Genomic DNA, 24,933 nt, shown 5'->3' with positions numbered 1-24,933 from the left:
TGAATTTTCCAGTTCTCCTCTTGTTACTGATTTTGAATTTAATACCATGGTGGTAAGAAAAGAGGCTTCATATCATTTTTCATTTTTTGTATTTTATTTATATATTTATTTATATATTTATATTTATATTATTTCTATTTCTATTTCTATTTCTATTTCTATTTCTATTTCTATTTCTATTTCTATTTCTATTTCTATTTCTATTTATATTTATATTTATATTTATATTTATATTTATATTTATATTTATATTTATATTTATATTTATATTTATATTTATATTTATATTTATATAGAAAGGGGAAGGGAGGGAGAAAGAGAGGGAGAGAAACATCAATCTGTTACCTCTGGCATGCCCCCAATGGGGAACTCAGCCCACCATCCCAGGCGTGTGTCCCGACTAGAAACTGAACTGGCAACTTTTTGGTTCATAGGACGGCACTCAATCCACTGAGCCACATCAACCAGGGTGCTTCATATGATTTAAATGTTAAATTTATTTATGATTTATACTGGAGAATGTTCCATGTGTGCTCAAGAAGAATGTGTATTCTATTGCTTTTTATTTTTTGGAATAATGGAAGGTTTATTGATCAAGGAGGCCCCAAGTGAGAAGACAGAGACCTAATGGTGTGTCAAATCTGTCTTGCTGGACTAGGGTAAGGGCTTTTAAGTGGTAGGGGAGCAGGTATGCTGAAGTGCTGGCGGACCAAGTTTTAATTGGAACTTGGCCATTTATGACAAACAGGCATCTACTCCAGATCTTCCTGGATGAGAAAGTGCTCTTCCGAAAGCATTCCAGTGTTCAAGTTTTAGTTCGGTCCTGATTCTTTGTTCCATGTATATGTGTTGGGTATAGTCAATAGGTCAAAGTTCTCACTTCTGCACATGATTTGGCTGCATGACTTGTGGCTTGGGTTTACTGTCTCTGAAAAGCAACTCAGTACCTCATTACACAGAATAGGATCATGTGGGGTTGGTTTTGTGATTACAAATCTCCTCTTTTTGTTGCTCATTCCTCAATCTTGAGGGGAAAAGGGCAACTGGTCCAGGTTTGGTTAAGATGGAAGATTAGCCCTGACTGGTGTGGCTCAGTAAGGTAGGTGTTGTATAGCCAAACTGTGAGGTCATGGGTTTGGTTCCCAGTCAGGGCACATGCCTGGGTTGCAGGCCAGGTCTCCAGTTAAGGGCGTGCAAAAGGCAACCAATCAGTCTCTCTCTCTCTCTCAAAAATCAATGATAACAAATTAAAAAACTAAGAGGAGTCGTTTGGATTGGGTTCTGGGGAGAAAGCATTTTGAACAGCAGAGTGAGCTGCTTAAACATTCTCTCTGTAACATACATTAGAAAAGGGTAAGCAGAGAATTTTTGTAACCCAGGTCAGAAGGATCCAGTGCACTGGGGAAGCCAGACCAAACTCAAAACCATCTTTAATATCAAATATTCTCCTAGATCATGCGAATCTAAAAAGCATGTGGACTGGTTTCTGTCCCAAGAGAGCATGCACAAATAGAGCATCCCAGCTGCTCACGCCCAAGCAGCTTTCCCCAGAAATGGAGCAACTTACTCAGAAACTAAACCAACAGTTGACTGATACCCAAAGCTCTTTATTTATTCCAAATGAGCCGTGGACTGAGGGCGGCCAGCGTTTGCCGGGAAAGTCCCTCCAGAGTCTCCAAGGCAAAACTTCCTTGGCAACTTCTCAGGACTCATAGAGGGGAATTCCAGCTGAAGTTGGCGTGCCATGGCTCCTGGCTGGCTTGCCAAATTGTTACTGAACCCACATTCATGTGCCCCAATTCTTCAAAAGGCCAAAACTCAAAGTGGCAGAGTTTGGAGTAAGGAAAGGATTATCGATGGAGAAGGCGCCAACCCAGAATTTGAGAGACCTAATAACGCCTCAAATCTACCTTCTCTGGTGCTTTGGGTATGGAATGTTCTGTACATAACTGCTGTCTTTCTGGTTTAATGTGTCATTAAGGCCAGTGTTTTCTTATTCATTTTCTGCCTGGATGATCTATTCATTGATGAAAGTGGGACATTAAAGTCATCTGCTATTACTGAATGGCCAATGGCCATCTGTTTCACCCTTTGCAGAAAAGCAAATATTTGTTAATATTTGCTTTATATATTTAGGTGCACATTTTAAGAAAAGATTTTGCTCATTCCTCAATCTTGAGGGGAAAAGGGCAACCGGTCCAGGTTTGGTTAAGATGGAAGATTAGCCAAACTTTATTTATTTTTAGAGAGAGGAGAAGGGAGGGAGGGTGAGAAACATCAATGCGAAAGAAAAACATTGGTTGGTTGCCTCTTGCATGCACCCCAACCAGCAATCAAACCCACAACCCAGGCATGCCCTGACCAGGAATCAAACTGGCAACCTTTCACTTTTGGAGGACAATGCCCAACCAACTGAGCCACATCGGTCAGGGCATAGGTGCATGTGTTTCTTAATATAACCAGTGTATAAAGCTTGGAGGCTGAGCTGTGAAGCTGTGAAGGCTGGACCTATGTCTTTCCCCATTCTTTGCCGCCGCCACCCCCCACCCCCAGTGCCAGGTACAGCCCTGGGCACAGGAGAGGGTCTCAGTAATGTCTGATAAATAAGTAAATGTCATGCATCAGCCAAAGGCTGTGAGTGATGCCGAACAGCGGCTGTATCTGGTGGTAAACTTTGTGAGACTTTTCCCAGCTCCTTCATCTGGGTTGGAGTGAAGATGAGGCACTAGGGGAGGTGGACAGATTGACCAGCCTGGCCCTTCTGCTCTCAGCTTTCCAGGTCAGAAACTAAATTTTGTTAGTACATCCAGCATGGGTGGAGTATTGGGGACTGACCCACACTGGCCAAACCTACAGAAACAAATGGTGAACTAGAGTGCCCGTGTGTTTCTTTACTGAGGAAGTTAGTCCCCCCAGGGATCATAACATTTCATCACATAGACACTTCTGTCCTAGTTGTCTATGGCTGCGTAACAAACTGTCCTGAAACACAGTGACCATGCATGTCAGAAAAGGCTTGTCTCTGCTTCACAGTGGAGTGGGGCTTCAGTTCGAATAGCTGAAGATCACGAGGGTGACTCAGTCGAGGTCATATGCCTGAACCTTGGGTCTGGCTTTTGGCTGACTTCCTCAGTTTTTCTCCTTGCCACATCAGCGGGGGTTGGAATTTCCTATTTGGCTTCTTTAATTGCCTGTTTGGTGCCTGGGATGGTTTGGCCACGACAGCTGAGTATCTCTCACTCTTTCCATGTATCTGGCTTGGGCTTCCTCACAGTATGGTGGTGTCTGGATAGTCAGACTTCTTCCAGAATTCTGGCTTTCTCCAAAGTGAGTGTTCCAAGAGATAGAAAGTGGAAGTTGCCAGTTTCTTAAGGCCTGGAAACTGGCACAGCGTCATTTCCACTGTGTTCTACCCATGAAAGCTGTTAGCGAGCCCATCCAGACTCTGGAGGGGAAGGTGTAGGCTTCACCTCTTAGTGAGAGGGATGTCAAAGAGGCTGTGGTTGTCTTTAATCCACTGCACCTTCTGCCTAGGACCCAGGTATCTAGGGAGAGAAATCTGTAACTGCATCCATGTGCAGATACCCCAGAACTAAAGGAATGTAACTGTACGGAAGGACATTTCCTCTAGGTCTCGGAGAAACCTGGTTGAATATACTTCTCTGGAGTCTGTCCATTACATTAAGTATCTCTATCTTGAGAGATAAATGCTGCCAAATTCTTGCTGTCTGGCTCCCTCTTCTGGGTTTTGTAACAGCCACTCCTATTCTGTTAACGCATTCTTTCTTCAGTTTGGTTAATGCCATCGATTAGGTGGATATTCTTTCTCAGTACTCACATTACCTCAAGCCTTTCTGAGATGATCTGCCAGGTTACTCTGACTTGGCTCAAGTGTTTTTCTGCTTCATCTGGCAGACATTCACAGGTGCCCTTGAGGCCACAGCAGAATTAGGTGTACTGCCTTCAAGCCTTCGGGATGGGAAATTTGAAACTAGGTGTTAAGGCCAAAAATACAAATACCACTTCTCAACTGCACTGCCAGAATTTTTATCGTACAGATAAAGGGATAGTTCAGGACATTCAAGATAGCAATATTTCTGATTGGGAAAAATTAGACCGACTTCCATGTTTCAGTAGGGAACTAATTAAATTATAATACATGAGTATGATGAAATTTTATGCAAGCATTAGAAAGAATAGGGGCAGATCTGTGTGTGTTAACGTGAACCACTTGCTAAGAGATGGGAGGAAAGGAAGGTGCAAAACTATATATGTCATCGTATGTGGATAATAAGGAGTATGAGGTATACATGCATTTATATGTTTGTGTTGTGCACAAAATATCTCTGGGAAGACACACAAGGAATTGGTAGTGATGGTTGCCTCTGTGAAGGGGTCTTGGAGTCTGGAGGTGAGAACCAGGGGGAGATTTTCATTGCAGGTCTGCATGGACCTCTATCAGAGTTCCATCCTGGCCAGGTGTAGTTCAACAGCAAAAGAATGGCGAGCAGGAAATAAATGATGGCTGACCAGCATAATATTTGGAGGTTTTTGATGGCCCTTCCTGTTGTGCTTATGTCTGGCTTTGGGTCCTTACTTTTGATAGGCACCTCTGTGTCTACATCCTCTTTTCAGATCTGCATCTGTGGCCGATCATCGACTGCTTGTTCTTGAAATACTCTCATTGCTTCACTCCAGCCCAGCCCAGCCCAGCCTGCAAGTAAAGCTTGGCTTGGCCTATTTGCCTCTGCTTGTGCGAGGGCTGCAGGGAGGGGGGTGCTTCTGCTTCCCGCAGGCCTCTCTGAGGTCATCCCAGGCGATGCCTTTTCTTGGATCTCCCTCTCCCTCAGCCTGTGGTTTCTCTAGAGTGCAAAATCAGAAGGGAATTCTGACTGCCTAACTACCTGGTAACTTACCGCCGTTCTGCCTTCTTGCACAAAACCACGTTTTTTGAATGGCTGCACACGTGTACACATTTTTTTTGCAGCTTTTTAGTAAAATCAAAAGTTCAGAAACCTGTTAAATGACTATCGACAGGATAAATAAACTGTGATGCAGCGGAACACTCTACCATAGTCAGAATGAATGCACACGATTTTTGTGTATCAATGTAGAACTCAAAGTTGAGTACAGAATGACGGTACAGTAGAATAGTATTTCTATAAGATAAAAACCACACAAAAATTCTATAGGCCATTATCGGATACACGTATATAGTAAAATTGTATAAACATAGACAGAAAGGCTACACTTCAAATTTTGGGTAGTAGTTACTTTGTGGAAGGAGGGAGGGAGAGGATAAGAAGGGAAATTTGTGTATGAAATGTTTTCATTTTTAGAAGATGTGTAGCAAATCTGACAAATATTAACAGTTCTTAATTCTGGAGGGTGGGTGAATGGGTGTTTATAATTTATTTTCTTTCATTTTCCACATTAAAATGTTCACAATACAAAAACACAGGTAATATTGCTCATCATGAGTCCAAGGGTATCACCATCTTGGTCTGATCTTGGAGGAGATCATTCAAGGCGAAGTTTGGAGCAAGGGTGACCTGAGAATGCTGTTAATTATTTAGCACCTTCTGTCACTTTGAAAAGTGAATTTCACTTGTGTGAGGGGTTGGGCTGACGCCCTGACAACCCTTTGACAGCAGTGGCGCAGAGGGACTCTTTTTCACCTTTGACCCTGCATACCCGCCTGCCCTGCCATCATCAGCGTGGGCAAATGAGTGGCCTGGGCCTGAAGTCACAGCTCTGCCATTAAACCAGCTGCCGGCTGCCCACTTGCAGGGTCAGGTGTGTTGACACTAGCAAAACAGCCCTTGGTGTTTGTGAGTTCACGTTTGCTCTTGAGCTGTTTATTTGCGGTCTCAGAGCAGTTTTGCTGTGCTCACACCCTCCCTGAGGAGCCACTGTCGGTGCACTGCGCAGCTCCCTAAGGACAATAGGACATTGCGGTCCAGTATCGGGGTTTTCAGGGGGGAATTTTTGGAAGGTTTTCATGTTGTTGTTTTGTTAATAACAGCTTCATTGAGATGCAGTCACATACCAGGCAGTTCACCCAGTTAACAATGAAATGGCTATTCAGTATATTCAGAGTCGTGCAGCTGTTGCCGGGAGAGACCTGGTTCTTCTTGCTGACGCATGTGAAGAATTACATATCAGCAAATCTGGTAGCATGTAATCAGTTTATTAGTGGCCCGTTCCCATGGAAGAGAACAGGACTGGGTAGAGTAGGGGGTGAAAGGCAAAGTTTCAGGGCAAAGCAGGGTGACAAAAGCAAGAGCAGCTGAAGTGACCAGGGTGGCAAGCCCTTGGGAAGCCTGAGGCCGCGTGGCCAGAGGCCCTGTGGCCCAAGAGCCAAGAGCACCCTGAGCCCCCAGGGAGAGAGAGAGAGAGAGAGAGAGAGAGAGTCCTTTGTTCTGAGGACTTATATAGTTGGTGGGATAGGAGGAAAAAAGTTACATATTGATTAACGGGTCAGTGTGGGGCCAGCTTTCCTGGGGGAATGTGACTACCCAAACTTAGGTACGTGTGGGGGTCTGTTAGCCCAAATCCCCATCATGCTCCAGACCCCATCTGTTCACTTTGTTGTAAAATAAATATGTGACGGGAGGCAGTTAATTAAAATTGGGGTACTTTCCAGAGTTACTTATGGGGTCTTTCCGTAAGCATTAGGGACTCCCTCATAAAACAGATAGTGACCTGAGGTAGGCAATTAACCAAAGTTGTTTTATGGGCTTTTTCTTTGGGCACCAGGGACCCTTTCCCACACTGAGGAACCTTAGGATGAAAACACTTCCAAGGCTTTCTTTCCCGGGTAGTGGAAATGGTACACAGAATTTCAAGGACTTGCCTTCTTTCTTGCTAACATAGTGTTTCTTGTGATGTTGGAACACCTGGCAACATTATCAGACCAGGCTCGGGACTGCCGAGTTCGTGGGTGAGACCTGCTCCTTCCTCCTCCCTGCCTCGGTTTACTATTTATTCTACCTAACTGGTAAAAGGGTTTCCTGGCAACCAGGGTGCTAAATGCTGGCCAGTAACAGCCCTGCAGTCTCGGAGTTCTTCCTGTGCTGTCTCCTGCCTCACTGTGTCACCACTCCAGTGTTAGGACATCTCCATTCCCTCAGAAAGAAGCCTTGTGCCTGTTAGCAGTCAGCCCCCTCCCCTCACTGTGTAGGGACTGCACGGCCCCTGGCACCACGAATCTACTCTCCATCCCTATGGACTTGCCTATTATGAACATTCCATTGAAAGGGACTCAGTGAATATGTGGTCTGTTGTGAAAGGCTTCTTTCGCATAGCATGCTGTTTTCAAGGTTCATCCGTGCTGTAGCAGGTATCAAGTGTCACTACGTGGCTCCTTCTCATGGCCGAATAATCCTCCATTGGAGGGATATACCACCGCCTGTCCGTTCATTCGACCTGTTGGTGCACACTTGGGTGGTTTCTGCTTTTGGCTTAAGTAGTACTTCTTGAGTTTCCAAGGTAACTGTCAAAGGTGTTAATTAAAGTGATGAGCATTGATTTTATTCAGTGTCTACTGACAACAGGGGAGTGGGATGAACTCCATTCCGATCGCGCAGAGGGTGCTTCAAAGGGAGCATGAAGGAGTGGGGAGGGGGGCCGCCGGGGCTTGAATGGAGTCAGAGAGTGAGAAATTTCAAAAGCCGGAAGGGAGGACTGGTTCATGTGAATCTCATCTGGGTTCCCTAAACAGTGTTTATCTTGTTGAAGTACGGCTCCTATCGTCCTGCGGAGGCTGGGAGATAGTGGCCTGTCTTCAGGTGTTGGCCAGAACTGGCAGTAACTTCTTCGGGCGGCCTTGAGTTCCCTCAGGCAGGCACTTTCAGGGGGGCTTCATCCCAGTGGTCAAGGTCACCCTAGGGATGGGACCCGGAGTTGTTAGAAACTATGTTGATGTGTTCAAGTCTTTATAGGCCGAAGTTGGGGCCTAGTCGAGAAGAGGGCTGAGAGGAGCCCGGCTAGAACTGAGTTAAGGAGAGAATGTTTGTCACAACCCAAAGCCCATTTGGAGTGTAGGCTGCAGCCAGGTCCCCCATCAGGAGGGCGACCGGAGGTGTCAGCAGCCACACACCCCCGCCTCTGCTGGCCCCTGGGGTCCCAGTCTGGTCGATTGCCCCCTACTACCCAGGCTGAAGAATTTAGAAGACCGCTGCCAGAACAAGGCTAAGGAACAGAAAGTTAGTCTTGTTCTGTCATCTGCAGAGGAAGCTGATCTTTTCTTCAGCGGCTCTTGGAGGGGTTTCTAAATGTTTCCAGGCCCAGGTGCTCTTCGGCCAGAAGTCAGTGGAGGGTGGGTGGTGGCAGTCTGGGTGGTTTCGGCCAGATGCCCTGCAGACGAGTGCTGAGAGAGAGAGAGTAATGGTTCCTCCCTTGGCCCCCAGCCAGTCATGGTTGACCCCTGCCACACCATAAGCCAGAGGTGTTGCTCTTTCCACGGCCGTGTGATCGGCGTGACCAGTCCCTCCAGCGATTGCTTCACTCCATGTCCCAATCCTCCTCGTGTCTCACCCTCACATGAGCCCTGGCTCCCCCCGAGGTGCCTCTGTCATCTCTTCCTTGTCTACCTACACCATCTTAGAATATCTACCACCCCCTGGCACATGGGCTGCATCAGGACTGTTTGAAGAGCTGTCATCTCATACGTAGTTATTGGCATCGGTGCCCACAACTGCCCAAGGGCAGGAAGCATAGCCAGTGGCAAAGAAGCACCAGGTTAGTTTACTGCCCGACTCTTCCTGCTACCTGCGAATCCCCATGGGCTGCTTCCCCAGGGCTTGGTATGGGGACACAAGTAGTAGAGTGAGAAAAGTTAGTCATGTGGCTTGGGTCTCTCTAACAGCCTCCGGGCCTCTTCCCACCTCCCCGGCTCACAGTGAAAAATTCTCTTTAAAGAGCAGTACCCTTCTGCCGAATTGCCACATTTATAGTCCAAACTTTCTTGAGTGTGTGTTCCACTGGGCTCTGAGTCTCGGTCATCCAGTTACCTTTTTCAGTTCTCCTTTAAGAGTCCATTCTGTTTTTCAGTGGCACCTGCTTCCTGGAGATGGTCCAGGGCAGGGAAGGTGCAGCGCATGGCTCAGGGAGCTGCCCGCTGCAGGGTACTTTTGACTACAGGTGGCACCCTTGTCTGGCTGGATGCTCTCAGGGGGTCTGACAGTGCAGCACAGTTCATCTGTGGAAGGGCCTTTGCATAGCGTGCACCCCACCTGCTGTGTGGGTGGCGATGGCAGCGCCATCCCTGGAAGAGGAGTCTACTGCAGTCACTGCCAACAGTGCCTTTGAGAGGATGGTAGGGGACCTGTGTGGTCTGTCTGCCGGGACTGGCCAGGCCTGGTACCCCTCACTGTGTCCCTCAGTCCCTTTTCCCACTGGGCTGTGTAGCTGGCAGTCGGGGCGCAGTCGCCGTGCTCCCTTGGCTTCATGAGCCAGAGCCCCTAGTTTTGGAGCCCAGTCTTGAGTTGTAGAAGAGTTGCCGTGACGGGGAATGGTGTGTCCTCCTGACCATGGCCCTAACATGGGCACGCAGGCCTCGCCGACTTGTCCACTCCATGGATGCTCATCCAAGGAGCCCTTTCCCGTGGGCATCCACCCGGGTCACCAACAGCGGGTGTGGGTCTCGTGTGATCTGGTGCCATAATGTTCATCCCCGAGGAGGCTAAGATTGGTCATCCAGGCATTCTGCCGCCTGGCGCCAGCCCATGCCACCGTGAGGACGAGTGAAAACACAGCAAGGTGAAGTGTGGGAGGTCGTTTCCAGGGCAAGCACCACAGCTAACAGCTGTGCCTGTTGAGCGGAGTTCTCTTTTCCTGCCAGTTTTAAGCAATGGTGGGGGTGGGGACGTTGTACAGCAGCAGGCCAGTGTGCCCCAGGGCCTTCAATTCGGCCGATTCACCCGTGAACCAGGTCTTCGGTGTCCCCCCGCTCTGTCAAGAGTCAGCGTAGTGAAGCTCCCAGGAAGCACGAGGTGCTGGCCTAGACCATGCATCTTAATCAGCACTTCAGGAGGGCATCTGACCGCTTCATGCTCAGTTTACTTCTTTTCCTGGAACTATCACTTCCACGTATGGCTCGTTAGGTCATACCCACTTTATGGCTGTTCTCGTTCGTGCTCCATTTCGTAACAGGGACATCAGGGCACAGCAGTACTTGGTTTGGCAGTCCCTCAGCGTCCGCCAGCGCGGTCGCTCAGACGGGGAGTTCCAGGTGGCGACGGCAGGCTAACATCATAGCCAAAGCCCCAGAGGCCACAGGCTCCAGTCTGCAGAATTGTTGGCCACTGCTGCGTGCTGCTCGAGAGTTCCGTGAGGGCTGGCTGGTCCACAAGGAAGGCAGTGTGAACTGTGTGGGGTGGGGGGTGGGGTAGTTTTCTTAGGCGCGTCTGTGTAGTTCTTTGATCAAGACCGTGATCTCCCTTCTGCCGCTTTCCTTTCCCTGAAGTCCTCCACTTCCCTACGGATGCCCCAGGGGAGCTGGGAGAACTGGGTGAACTCCTGACTGTCCCCTCAACTTCTCTTGACTGCCACTCTTCTAAACAGGGCATTTCCTCGTTGGGAATGTGCTTCACAGTCGAGGGAAGAATTACATGCGCTGAACATGTCTAATCTCACAGCACACTCAGCGGTCTCTATTACAAACAACCCCTTGAGTGTTGAGGCTCATCTCCTATGAACCTTTTGTATGAACCGTGTGCATGGGCCTCAGCCAATCAGTGGAAGGCCCGCACATGAATAGACTAAAGTCCCCAGAAGAGGAAGGAATTCTGCCCCCGGACTGCCTTTCGACTCGAGCCTGCAGCATGGACCCCTGCTGGAATGTCCAGACTTCTGGCCTACCCTGCAAATTTCAGAATTGCCAGCCTCACAATCACATGAGCCAGTTCCTTAAAATAAATCGATACATATCCATGTTCAGTAAGTTCCCACTTTGTGCATCACCAGGTTCTGCAACTGTGAGCAAAGCAACATATAAAGAAACCACTTTGACCAGGGGTTAAATGATCTAAACAAGAGGTTAGGTCCTGTGGCCTGCCATCATTCCGAATGCCTGTATCCCTACATTCTGCCTCCATATTCGTTTGCCAGGGCTGCCATGAAGCACCACAAACTGAGCAGCTTAAACACCCGAAATCCATGGCGTCCCAGCTCTGGAGGTCAGAAGCCCCAAGGCAGGGGTCGGCAGGGCCGCTTTCATCTGAGGGCAGGGAGGGAGCCCCTCTGCCGCCCTGCAAATGCCAGTCTTCAGGTTCACGTGGCTGCCTCCCTGGACGCTTGGGCGCCTGCGTCCGCATCTTCTCCCTTCAGGAGGGCCTCAGTCGCATTGAACTTGGGCTACACCTTCTACAGAGGTGTGACCTCTGTACAGATTCTATATTAAAATAAGGTAACAGTCAGAGGTAGTGGGGGTTAGAACTACAGCATATGAATTTTGAGGGGACACAATTCAACCCATCACACCCCCCTAACCTGCAGGGCATTTATCTTGGGATTTATCCAGGCTTCCACTCTGGGAAGTTGGTTGCCCAGAGCTAGTTTTTCAGTCTGTTTTGGGGGGACAAGAGAAGATTTGGCTGTCCCCAAAGGCCCGAGGGTGCCTGTTAAACAAACCACGCTCTCTAACCTCGAGCGACTATCTGATCACCTGGAACTCCAATTTTCCATTATAATCTAGGCTGGCTTATGGCGGCTCTGAGGGAAGTTATGGTTTCTTCTCTTATCATCCGCAGTGCTTATCAGATGGTGGTTTCCTTGTGGGTGTAAAGTTTCACCATAACCAGTGCAGTCATTCTTTACTTATTCTTCCTTCATGTTCCTGTCATTAGATAATCTGCTCGTGGCCTGGGTGGCTAGGAAATGGGGTCAGTCATTAGCTGACCAAGTGATTTCTGTTCCTTTCTCATCCAGCAGAACTGGTATGGCTTCTTTCTCTTCTGCAAGCTGGTGCAACCAAACTTCTAGCACCTCAATAGGTTTTTGCCCAAATCTGTGCCTCATTTCTCCTCTCTTGCTCTTTGTAAGAAGAGACCTCAGTATACCTCTTAGGGGCTAACTGCCCTTGATGACCAGGGAGTATTTTACCTGTGGTTACGGCGACCTATCCAAGCAAAGCAGTTTCACTTTCTTGGTGATACAGAAAAGAAAGGAACAACCAGGAAATGCTTTCAAAAATTGTATGGGGCCTTCTCCTTTTTTACTCTACACACCAATACAACTAACTCACCAGGGCTCTCAGGGACAACGAAGACCCTGTCATCTTGCCACTGAACACATCAGCAGCCAAGTGTGCTAATGCCTGCCAGGATCCCATTCTAGTCAGCCTGCAGGCTCTCCCTGTCTTTTTTTCCAGAAGGATATTGTGACCTTATCGGCTTTGGAGAGGAAGAGGTTAAAAAACCCATGGAGTTCATGTTGGGGGTGGGGAGTGTGCGAAGTTTATATCAGGAGCACACTGCTTTTTAGTTGCTAAAAGACAGCAGTTTTTCTTTGTCTGCCAGAGGGATTCTGTGTGGTCATTCCACCAACACTGTTTCCAGAAACCACTCGGAATGTTGCCGGGGACCTTCAATTCGCTCGTCAACAGCACATTATATAGTGAACACTCCAGACATCAGAGGAATTTTCCTAACACCTTGGGAATGCTCACGGTGAAACATTTCCTTGTCTCACATTGCTACAACAAGTTCGTGGGAGGGGACGGGCTCACAGGTCACTTTCCCTTTTGTTCCCTCTTCGCTGCAGTTCTCAGCTATTAGTCGCTGCTTGCAGAAACATGGATGGAAAGGTTTAACACAGGCACTTCAGGAATTTGGCAGAGCTGGAAGCTGAGGGAGTCTAGGGATGGAGGATGAGGCAGGTGGGGGGGAGGCATGTTCTACTGGAAAGCACAGTTTTACACTTTCAATTTTCACTGGCCACTTACTGACAGAATTGATAGGACTGCGGGAAGACCCCTACTCCTCCGAAATGCCAATCTTTTTTTTTTTTTTGAGAGATTTCATCTATTTAACTTTAGAGGGGAAGGGAAGGAGAGAGGGAGAGAAATATCAATGTGTGGTTGCCTCTTGTGCGTCCCCTGCTGGGAACTGGCCTGCAACCCAGGCATGTGCCCTGACTGGGAATCGAACCTCGGTTGTTTGGTTCGCAGGCCCGCGCTCAATCCACTGAGCTACACCAGCCAGGGCCCAATCTTTTTTTTTTAAATAATTTTTATTTATTGATGAGAGAGAAATGTTGTTTCACTTGAGAGAGAGAGAGAGATTTGTTGTTCCACTTACATATTCTTTGGTTGATTCTTGTATGTGCCCTGTCCAGGGATCGAACCTGCAACCTAAGCCTATCAGGACGACGCTCTAACCAGCTGAGCTACTCCGCCAGGGCTGCACTGCCAGCTTTATCTGACCTAATCTGACCTGCACATCCCCGGGTGTGAATATCTTACCCCTGCCACACCCTCCCTCACACATTCATACACTTAGCCAGACCATGTGCTACTAGATCACAGAAATTGATTTATCTCCTACCTGTCCGGGTCTTAAAAGAGCATTGTAACCAGCTCTATGTTGGGCACCAAACACATCAAGTTCACACCTTAGACAAGGCAAGGCCAAGGCCTAACGAATTCTTCTGGGAAAGATACAGTGGGCCACGTTTAGATTTAGAGTTTATTACTTGCATAGAAATGAAAAGGATAATAAGCTAAAGGTCCCAGTTTCCCCAGATCATTGCCCTTCATGCTCCAAAGGATAATAATACTGAAACAAAATGGACGAGGTGACTGTAATGCAAGTTCTGGCATATCCCATTGTTGATGCGCCCCCCTATTCTGTGTGTGGGGGGGTAAGGCTGAAAACCCATACCCCATCAGAATCCACAGAGCGTGAGAAACTGCCTCACGACAAACTCCTAGGGGCCACGGGTAGGCGAGAACGCGGTGGCCTCAGGGCAGCCCGCTGCAGGCATCCGGGCTCCGGCGTTCCTGGAGGGCCACGGGGCCCTCAGCCTGAAGACTCGCCGGAGGCTGGGTTCAAGCCTGCATGCAAGGCGGGGAGCGTGCCTTGGCAGAGCTGTTACCCCGCAGAGTGACAAAGGCCATCAGTGTTTGGGCTGGAGCTGGAACAAAATCTGCTGCCAAGAACTCCCTGACTCGACAGCCACCCCTGCCAGCCGTGGGTGACTGAGCCGAGAGAAAGCACATGACAGCGAGACAGGCACTTCTTTCCCATAAAAATTACCCTTATTCACAAAAAATTCTGTAAGTATGAGTTACGTGGTAATTATGTGTGGTTACTTGCCACATTTAAGAGAGTATCATTTTGACTTAGTTGAAATTATTTGCAGGAATAGAGAGGGCAGAAAATACAGAGATGCAAAAAGTAGAAAACCCATATCGCCCCCAACCCGGACACCCCAGACACGTTGGAGTGCCCGTGCACTCAGGTGCTTCACAGGCATTGGTGAGATGAAGCCGGAAAAACCCTCACAACCCCGGGAGCAAGTGAGCCTTGCCCCTGCTTGCTTGTCCGTCCTTGGTGAATGGGATCCCTCCACACTCGCCCCCATGTGTCATCTGCATGTACATGGTTTTAAAAACAAAAGCGTACCATATACCAGATACCGTATAGTCTCTTTTGCTACTTGCCATTTACTAAAAAATAAATAGGAATAGCTTTCTAGATCAGTAAACACTTCTATAACAGTTTTGAATGAATGAATTCCACACTCCCTCTTTGGAATGTCACCGGGCAGAGGCCAGCCCTGCCACTCAAGCTGGAGAAGATTCCTCGGGAGACTTGGTTCTGCAGCGCGGTACTTAGACAGGGCCTCTCCGAGCAGCTCGGGGCTTTCTAACCAGCTCAGGTTACAGTCTGATGGTTGCTGCGCAGACACGGCACACATCTCTCAGCAAGCATGCCCATGTCTTTCTAAAATAAGTTCTTACATAAATAGATCCTCATTAAGTTCCACTGAGTAAACTTACTGAGAAGAGGAATACAAAGGAAGAGGGGAGAAAGCAAGAGGGGACACGTCTCAGAAAACTCCAGACCAATAGCTGGGAAGTGGTGCTGGAGTCTTTGCGTTCCCGGGAGGAAGCCGGTGCCCGAGCAAATGGTTGTTGGGTTAGTCTTTTAAAGCAGGACCTTTGTTACCTCCCGATTCCAAGATCAGGGTAGACATGTTGACAAACAAATCATGATCTAGAGGAGAAGGTAAACTGCCTATAAACTGTGACCCAGGGGTAACCGCTGTTCAAGCGTCCATAAAAACATGCCATGTAATTTTACTCGAACTTAACAGAAGGAAAAGAAACTAAACTTCAGAGAAATATTTCTTCAAAATTAGGTATTATTTCTTTAAAGGAATCCTCTAAAATTAAATCATTGAGACACATAGTAAGAGTCTGGAGGTATTTGCGAGGGTCGCACCCTGGGGTGATTGTACCCCTCAGGGGACGCCTTTTGGTTGTCACGCCCTGAGGCAGCTAGTGGGTAAAGACATCCTTCGATGCACAGGACAGGCCCCACAACACAGAATTTTCCAGCCCCAATGTCAACTGCGCTGTGAGAAACCCTGGGTTGTTGCATAGTTGTGGTGTTTTAAATAGTGCATCATTTTAAAGGGCCTATGTTTGTTTCTAGTTGGTAAGTCTCGGTTTCCTTAGGGGTCACATCACAAGTGTCTGAGAGCACAGCCTTTGATCGCAAGTGGCTGAGAGCAAAGTCAGACCACCTGAGAGTCAGGTGGTCTACCTCACCAGTATAGTGACCTTGAACAACCAGACTGAGCCCTAGTTTTCCCAGCTTCAAAACTGCAGTAATGGTAAACCTATGTCACACAGCTGTGGTGAGGACTGAACGAGCTTGGTGAGGACCAAACGAGTCTGGTTTATGCTAAGATCTATGGAAATATTGCTGTTATTATTACTACTATTAATACTAACTTGTTAATACCTTAAATAAACCAAATAGAAAATGCAAATTAAGTGTACTTTTAGGATAATTCTCCAATGAAATTTAGGAAACAAAAATAGATTTATAAGAATAATATTTTTTAATGGAAACTTTAAGAAAAATAAATGAACCCTGGCTGGTGTGGCTCAGTGGATTGAGTGCCAGCCTGCAAACCAAAGGGTCACAGGTTCTATTCCCAGTCAGGGCACATGCCTGGGTTGTGGGCCAGGTCCCCCATAGGGGGTGCATGAGAGACAACCACACATTGATGTTCCTCTCCTTCTCTTTCTCCCTCCCTCCCTCCTCCTCTCTAAAATAAATAAATACAATCTTTTTCAAAAAAAGAAAAGGAAATGAAATGACTCTCTAGGGCCCACTTCTCAATCTAAGGAGTGTGTATGTGAATTCAGCAATTCAGGAAGGCTTTCCTGGTTTCTTGAATTACCTGATCAATGGTGGGTAACATTGCTTCAGAAAACTCTTTCTCTTTCCCCCCTTTATATCTAAAAAATGTGAATGCAGTGTCACAGTTCAAAATTCAGAGCAATAGACCAAGATCAACACTGCGAAGCCCCGCTCCCACAGCTGCGCCTCCAGCTCCCCTCAGGTGATCACGCTGCTGAGTCCCTGACGTATTTCCAGTGTTTCTCTGTGAAAGCAAATGTAAATGCTCTGTATTCTTACATAGCCCCTCTTTCTCAGACAAAAGTATCCTATTTTTCCATTTAACAATCTACCATGGCCACCTATCTTTCCATGTCAGGACACAAGGAGCTGCTTTATTCTGTTGTAAGGGGACATAGTATTCAGTTATGTAGATGTCCTATACTTTGCTTACAAATGTGTTTGTTGTGAGTTTTACAGACATCAACACATTGTCCTCCACGTGTGGTTGTGTCACTTTAGGCTCCCACTGGTAATGTGTGACGGGCCTGTTTCTCTCCAGAAGTCGCTCTACTTTACAGCAATCAAGTGGACAGGCATCCTGGGAGGTCGAAGTGGAGACACGCCCACCTGGGCGTTGGGTGTGTCAAGGCTGCCCCAGAACTGGCAGAATGAATGTTAGTTCAGGGTGGAGTCTGGGCAATTGGATACTATATCGAGGGCAATCATGTTGCCTTGGTCCAAGGACAAGTCAGCTTAATGTCAGTAGTAGGACCCAATAAGACTGGTATTTTTCTGGACTATGACTTGGGTGAAGTTTTGTAATTTGAATGACAAGTCTCTATAATTTTGATGTCTCTTTTACAGAAGCCCTTTGGCCTAATTTCTACACTGGAGCAGATTTAATTCTCTTAAAATCTCCTTACTAACATTGTGAAAGATGAAGTCCCAGAAGCCACTACGTTTCACTCTCTTTCAGTTCGTGTCAATTAGTCAGTGAATTTAGTCTCAATATTTGTGAATTCTCTTTAAATGTTACCCCTGCTGAACCAAAATGTATTTATTTCCTCCCTCATTTTCCAGCAGGTATAAAGCACCATAGAAGTATCCATTTCATAGATGCTATGGGTATTGCCAAGTGCTTTGGAAATTCTAAGATTAAATATTTGAGAATTACATTACTTAAAACAGCTAATTATTATTTTTTAATTAAAAAAATTCACACCACATAATTTACTTCATAGTTAGATTCCTTCTCATCCAGCTTCTTGTTTTTCCTCGGGTTTCTAAGTGTTCCATGAGAAATTTACCCTCAACTCCGTGACAGCGAGCTCCGGGAGATTTACACGCTTCTGTGGAGGAGCCATAGGCAATCCCGCCACACCTCACCAAAGGGCCCAGTTTCCGCAGAACCTGCACCTCCAAATATCTGCGCCTCAACATACCCCAGTTTGCCACATAGCCCATTTTTCAAAATCTCATTCCTCCGAGGACCTCAGCTCCCCCAGTTCCACCAGACACGTGCTATCTCAACGCTCTAACTCCTGTGTGTGTTCCCTTTTTTTTTTTTCCAGTGTTCTCTTTGGAGCCACAGGTCATCCCAGTGCCTGCTTCCTACACAGTGTGATTTTGTCCAACCCTCCTGCTTTGGCGTGGCCGTCAGACACTGTCCGATCTTCTCACAGTGAAGTGCCTGCTTGGTTGGGCTATGGTTATTCAGCTTTGGTTGAACCCCACAGATGCTGTACAAGGCCAAGTATGGTCCAATGTGGACGACTCGTGCAGGACCTCATAGCCACGTGAACCTGGCCAGCGCCCCACTCCTGGAGCAAGTGATGCGGCAAGAGGGCAAGTACCCGGTACGGAGCGACATGGATCTGTGGAAGGAGCACCGGGACCTGCAGGGCCTGGCGTATGGGCCCTTCACCACGTGAGCTGGGGCCTGACGGGACTGGAACGGGGCCCCTGAGGGCCACGCCCAAGGACAGTGGCACTGGGCAACCAGCAGATAAAGGGCAGGGTAGGGTCTCCCCAGTGCTCTGCCAAGAAGGCAGTGGTTGGGATGGACTAAAGGACCATTCCTCAGCTCTGCCATTAGCACATTGCAGGACTTTGGGCACATGAATAACTTCGCCTTCCTTGGCTTCTCGTATATACCATGGGAAGTGCGGACTAACCTGTCTCTGAGGGACTAACACCTTTCCAGCTCCATTATTCTACCTTATGGTTGAAAATGTACCAACTCAAATCGTAATGGGACATACCTGTTTATAGTCGAAGAATGTTAAAACCACGTGAGTTAGGAGGGCTCAATTTAATTTTTAAAGATTCTTTATTTATTTGTTTTTAGAGAGAGGGATAGGCAGAAAGAGAAGGAGAGAAAAATCAGTGTGTGGTTGCCACTCCCCCAGCCCCTGCTGGGGACCTAACCCACAACCCACAACCAGGCATGTGCCCTGACCAGGAATCGAACCAGTGACCTTTTCATTCGCAGGCTGGCACTCAATGCACTGAGCCGCACCAGCCAGGGCTAATTTTTGAAATATTTCCCAAATTACGTACCATATGCTGGTTGTCGGATGTAAGTTTCACGGATGCTGCCCGTACACAAGAGACAGATGTAGGTTCAGTCTTGAAGCTATGCCTAGAAAAGTTCAGATTACTTCAGCAGTGACAGATTGGAGGTGGGCTGAGTACGTTATACACACATATGGCCACTGAGGTAAATAACTGAGAATCACCGGTGATAAACCATTCCCAATGCCACCAGTTGTGTGTGGGTATCTCACAGGCCTTTTTTTTTTGTCATTGTTTTGCTATAGTATGTTAACAGAGCTCCATAAACAACAAGTGGCTTTTATTGTCCCTAGCTGCTCAGTGTCCCTGTTTTAGCCATTTCTTGAGGGAGTAAGGTCGGTCCTGGTGGCAGGAATAGTGGCAGCAATAATGGTAGTGGGTGACTGTGTGTTTACGACACGCCAGGCATCAGCTAGTTTCTTTACGTGTATTATTTCACTTTATCCTCACGACATGCCCACGAAGAAGACTTTTTTTTAACTCATGTGTCCAAGGCATGAACCAGGCACGGGCACAGACCAAAGGCCAACCTGGGATAAACAAGGAGTGACTTTGCCCCTGGCCAATATGAGATAAGCACCAGCAAGCCAGGTGCAACTCTCCCCAGATCAGGGACAGCACGGAGGAGACTTTTATTGCCATTTCATAGATGAAGAAACTGGCCTAGAGGGGTTTTCGTGACACTGGGCAGAGGTGACAACCACTAGCGGGTGGTGGAATAGATCTCTGATTCTGGAGCTCAAGAACTTACCGCTGCAGTGCCCTGGGGAAGAAAACTGGCAGGTTGGAGGCTCGTCCCCTGCGCCTTTGGCGCCGACAGGCGCATTTTCCCCTTGCACGGTTTTCTTTCCTCTTCCCACTTCTGCACGGGTGGACAGTGTCAGAACTGAACAGTTCCTGGGCCCCTTATGTGATGTCCTGGGAAGAAAATAGAAAACAACTGTCCTTCAGGAGCTCTTTAACCTGCCCTGACTGGTGTGGCTCAGTTGGTTGGGCATCAATCTGCAAAGTGAGATCACCGGTTCGATTCCTAGTCAGGGCACATGCCTGGGTTGTGGGTTCAGTCCCCAGATGGGGCACATATTAGAAGCAAATAGATAAAATCTTTAAAAAACAAAACAAAACTCTTTAACCTGATATCTGACCCCGAGAGCGAAATCTGAGCCTCAGACTCCCCAAGTCAGGCCACCTGTGGACTTCGGTTTAGAGTTAGAGCTGAACATTGTGTATGGCCCTTTGTCGTCAATTTGTGCTTTCATGCTCTGAAGCCAGGTACCTGTAGGTGTGATACCGTACGTGTGCATTCAAAGGCCATTTTGCTGACCTGTGGTAATAAGGGTGTTTTTGTTTTAATGTATATGCATGTTTATATTTATGTCTCATTATGAAGCATTGTTTCCCCGAGAAATATTTCATCAACCACAGAAATGCTCTCATTTAAGTTCTATAAATCTGATCCCCACTGTTGGTGAGTTTCACTCTTGGAGAAGCACCTACAACCTGCAGTCTCAGTAAATGGGTCTCTTCTGGCTTTCGTTTCCTTCTCGGTGACACTTTTAGTTTATCTTCTTTCAGGGTTTTTTTTTGTTTGTTTGTTTGTTTTGCTATAGTACGTTCATAGAGTAAAGAAAACTGGGGTTCAAGGTTCCTTTAAGAATCAATATTTTGAAGAATTAAAAATCTGATTTTTGACTTAAGACTGAATGTTTTTCCTTTTAAAATACCTTATTGATTTTGGAAATTCAAAAGTAACATTCACTGTAAACGTTTCAATAATAAAACATTGTCCTTCTGCCTCTCACTCCCGCCCCGCCCTCCTAAGTGGTCCCGGCAGTCGGGCGTGTGTTCTTCCCTTCTTCTGGTGGAAACAGGCCAATACACGTGGAGATGTGTAGGCCTCCTCTTCAAACTGGACTGCACTGTACAATGCTTATGATTCTGGAACTAGCTTATAAAAAATGGACTCATCCCAGCTTTCTTAGGAAAGGTGACAGGTGTGGGGGGACCTGGAGGGGCAGCCCCTGAACATTAGGTGCCCCCACGGGAAGCATGCACCCCATGATGTGAGCATCCCTGACTGCCCAGAGTGGGGACCAAAGCACCTGCTGGATGTCTGTGGCAAGATGGCTAAAGGCATCGGCCTAGTGGGGATCCCTGTCCCCTTGGCCTATTGGGCCGAGAAGAGCATGAAGATTCAGAATAGGGGCCCCCGGGAACCCTGATTGTCTCCTTCTTTATTCCCCATCCTCCACACAGAGGGGCTGCACCGCTGCGTCACCTCCTCCTTTCACACACCGAAGGCTCTGGAGCCCTGGGATTCTAAGATAATCACAGTCGGCAGTCAGTAAGCCCTCACCACGTGCCAGGCACCGATCTGAGCACCAGACAAGCCTACTATGAGAGGCGCTCTTATTATTCCCATTTTACAGAAAGAGAAACTGAGACACAGGGGCATTCCGTGCAGCCCGCCCACGGCCGGTCGCTCAGCCAGGAATCATCATACCTGCGATTTGCCCTTTGGCAGCCTGTGTGTAGATGCCCACCTTAACCACTGCCTCTCTGCTGCAGTGAGATTTAAAAATTTTGTGATTTGAAGATTCTAGCCTTGGAAAGTTTGATGGTTCTATCGTTTTCAATCTCAAAATGAGATTTCCCTAGATTCCGTAGGGTGCTTGAGGGGAGGCTGCCCTCCGATCTGAGCCCCATGGGATACCTACATTTGTGCCCCACAGGCAAGGACATCACTGGTACCAGCTGCGCCAGGCTCTGAACCAGAGGATGCTGAAGCCAGCTGAGGCTGCACTCTACACAGACGCTCTGAATGAGGTGATTGACAGCTTCATGGCCAGACTGAAAGAGCTTCGGGCAGAGAGTGCCTCTGGGGATCGGGTGGCTGACACCGCTCACCAGTTCTACTACTTTGCCTTGGAAGGTACCTTTGTTGGGAGAGGGACTGGGCGGGCATGGTCAGGGGCAGGGTGGTTTACCCTCCTCAAAGACCCCTGGGTTCTGTGTGCCATGGCACTGCCTCCCATGTTGGCCTCTGTGCACTGCCAGCTATTTGCTACATCCTGTTTGAGAAACGTATTGGCTGCCTGGAGCGCTTCATCCCCCAGGACACCGCAGCCTTCGTCAGCTCTGTCGGGCTCATGTTTCACAACTCGCTCTATGCCACCTTCCTCCCCAAGTGGACCCGTCCCTTGCTGCCCTTCTGGAAGAGATACCTTGACGGCTGGAACACCATCTTCTCTTTTGGTGAGGAACCCAGGAAATGAAGCTGGGGGGTGGTCCCAGGGACCATGCATCGGCAGTCTTCCAGAACCACCTCCCTCATGCTAGCAGCTGTTGGAGTAGATCTCGGTCCTTGGAGGTTATGACTTTTGACCTCGTCCTCCCTGTTGTCCACTGTCCCTGTAGGGAAGAAGCTCATTGATCAGAAACTCAATGAGATAGAGGCCCAACTGCAGACAAAAGGGCCAGATGAGGTCCAGATATCTGGCTACCTGCACTTCCTGCTGACCAACGGACAGCTCAGTCCTCACGAGGCCATGGGCAGCCTCCCTGAGCTGCTCATGGCTGGAGTAGACACGGTGCGTGAGGGGGGCCAGCGAGGAGATCAGGGGCTCCCATCCTGATCCAGTTCCCCATTACCCCCCACCTGAACCTGACCTTCGTCCCTCCAGGTACCTGCTTCTATTTCTGTGACATGGATGTAGAACTAGAAGGAAAATGGAGGTGGGGAGGTCGTTCAGCCCAGCAGAGGCGGGCAGGGAATTGTCCTCTTGTAGGAGGGATTCCATCACCTTGCGGAGTCTTCCTGAAAGCTGGGAAGCTTCATCTCACACCTAGTTGAACCCTCTTGCGCTCTAATTTAAGTGGAGAGTTGGAGAGCTTGTCCATCTGTGGCCTCTTTGTAGGACCTCTTTTCATGTTGGGTTTTTGTTTTTTTTTTTAATGTCGGGTTTCTCTGTGTTAGAGTCTCCTCTGTTGCTCAAGGGCCATTCTCCGTCATTGGTCCTCATCCCACGGTGGAGTCGCGTTTAGCGCGGAGGGCCCCACAGACCCCCGTCTTATCCTGTCCTACTCGTGGCAAATTCGTTTTTCCCCACATGTTGCATGTACCCACTCACACCCTCTCACTGCCTAACTGGCTTCTTTCCTGCAAATCCCTTCTCACTTCATCTCCCGCTGTATTCCCCAGACGTCCAACACATTGACATGGGCCCTGTACCACCTTTCAAAGAGCCCAGAGATCCAGGCGGCCTTGCATGAGGAAGTGGTGGGCGTGGTGCCAGCTGGGCAGGTGCCCCAGCACAAGGACTTTGCCCACATGCCCCTTCTCAAAGCTGTGCTTAAGGAGACCCTGCGGTAAGCTGCTGCTCCTGGACCACAGGGTCCGTGCGTGGGGGGTGACACAGGAGTGGGCAGTGGGGCCTGGTGGGCTGAGGTTCATTGTCCAGAGGCGAGATGGCAGAGGGGCCTGGGGAACCAAAAAGGTGGGGTGGAAGGGGCGGCACTCTGCCCCGCTTGGATCCAGAGGCAGGCCTGCCTTTTCTTTTCCCTGCAGTCTCTACCCTGTGGTCCCCATAAACTCCCGGGTAATCATGGAAAAAGAGATTGAAGTTGGCGGCTTCCTCTTCCCCAAGAACGTGAGTGGGGCTGGGTGGCTGGGGTTCCTAGGGGTGCCCCACAGCCCGAAGCTGATGTGCTACCCATTCTTCCTCTGAAGACCCAGTTCGTGTTCTGCCACTATGTGGTGTCCCGGGACCCTAGCATCTTCCCCGAGCCTGAGCGCTTCCATCCCCACCGCTGGCTGAAGAAGAGTCCGCCTGATGCCCTCGGGGTCCAACACCCATTTGGCTCTGTGCCCTTCGGCTACGGGATCCGGGGTTGCCTGGGCCGCAGGGTTGCAGAGCTGGAGATGCAGCTGCTGCTGGCGAGGGTGAGTGGGGAGTGGCAGGAGGTGTGTGGGCCAGGGCGGGGTGAAGGAGGCCTGGGCGGGCAGAGGAAGGGAGGCAAGGGTGGGGGCATGCAGTGGATGAAGACCACAGACGTTAACTGCCCCGTGTGCATTTTACCTCCCAGCTGATCCAGCAGTACGAGGTAGTCCTGGCTCCTGAGACAGGGGAGGTGAAGAGTGTGGCCCGCATTGTCCTGGTTCCTAATAAGAAGGTGGGCCTGCGTTTCCTGGAGAGACAGAGCTGAGCGGGGGGCCCCCGCCGTCCTGGGGCCCACCCTAGAGGCCCTGGCCCTGGGGCAGTGATTTCTGGCCATTGCTGTGTCTCGGATGAGGGGGAAAGGGAGGCTGCCAGATACCAAAGGTTGGAGGAACTCAGTGCACTTCCTGTAGAACCCTGAGCTGTTGCTACTTTTATCATTTTGTGCATCTCCCTTCTAGATAAAAGGCCATGCCCTTGTCACATTGCTGTCCTTTGGAAAGCAGAATAAAGGAACTTTTGTGGTAACTGGAGACGTTGGTCATTCTTTTTGATGACTGAACATCTGAACCCCTTTCTGTGTTTGGGGAATGCCCTCTTCCCACTTAGGAATCTTGGGGGAGGCAGAGATGCCTCCCTCTATGGAAAATGAGGGCCCTGTATGCTTTCCCAGACCTCACAGCAAGGCCTCGGCCTCACCCGGGACTGGCTGAGGCCCAGCCTGAGCAGGAGCTGCGGAGGTGCTCCCAGACCCTGAGAACAGCACCCTCTATTGAACAGAAAGTGCTTGGATACAGGCGGTGAAGTGCCACACAAATTGTTGTGGGAACTCTAGGCTAAGCCTACAGGAGTGTGACTTCTAGGACCTCACCAGGGCACTGACCAGCCTGGGGAACAACATGTTGGCCTCACTCGGAAAACTGAGAGCTGGGAAGTTCTCATTACAACTGTTGGCTCCAGAGCTGCTCCGTGTCTCCCAGGTCTATGCTGGGCAAAAGAAAGAAAGGTAGGAAGGAGGGAAGGAAGGGAGGGAGAGAGAAGGGGGAGAGGGAGAGAGAAAG

At 48.7% G+C, this 24,933-nt stretch overlaps 1 protein-coding gene and 1 non-coding gene across 2 annotated transcripts in view; one reads left to right on the top strand and one right to left on the bottom strand.

Annotated features, from left to right (window-relative positions):
• Window positions 1–24,405, top strand: part of LOC119056899 (sterol 26-hydroxylase, mitochondrial) — a 33,469-nt gene extending 9,064 nt beyond the window's left edge. Inside the window, exons 2-9 of the mRNA XM_053668811.1 lie at window positions 18,098–18,288; window positions 21,668–21,867; window positions 21,993–22,190; window positions 22,353–22,525; window positions 23,137–23,303; window positions 23,503–23,584; window positions 23,665–23,877; window positions 24,021–24,405. Coding sequence (XP_053524786.1) covers window positions 18,098–18,288; window positions 21,668–21,867; window positions 21,993–22,190; window positions 22,353–22,525; window positions 23,137–23,303; window positions 23,503–23,584; window positions 23,665–23,877; window positions 24,021–24,140 — 1,344 coding nt within the window. The 3' untranslated portion in view covers window positions 24,141–24,405. The remainder of the gene's footprint in view (window positions 1–18,097; window positions 18,289–21,667; window positions 21,868–21,992; window positions 22,191–22,352; window positions 22,526–23,136; window positions 23,304–23,502; window positions 23,585–23,664; window positions 23,878–24,020) is intronic.
• LOC119056909 (small nucleolar RNA SNORA48) lies at window positions 19,417–19,552 on the bottom strand. The gene has a single exon (XR_005083972.1). It is a non-coding gene; the product is annotated as a small nucleolar RNA SNORA48 (small nucleolar RNA).
• Window positions 24,406–24,933: the final 528 nt, after the last annotated feature.

The sequence above is a fragment of the Artibeus jamaicensis genome, unplaced genomic scaffold, assembly GCF_021234435.1.
Source record: "Artibeus jamaicensis isolate MK-2021 breed Jamaican fruit bat unplaced genomic scaffold, CSHL_Jam_final contig_1015, whole genome shotgun sequence".
Classification (NCBI taxonomy): domain Eukaryota; kingdom Metazoa; phylum Chordata; class Mammalia; order Chiroptera; family Phyllostomidae; genus Artibeus; species Artibeus jamaicensis.
This window is presented reverse-complemented; position numbering and strand designations above follow the sequence as displayed.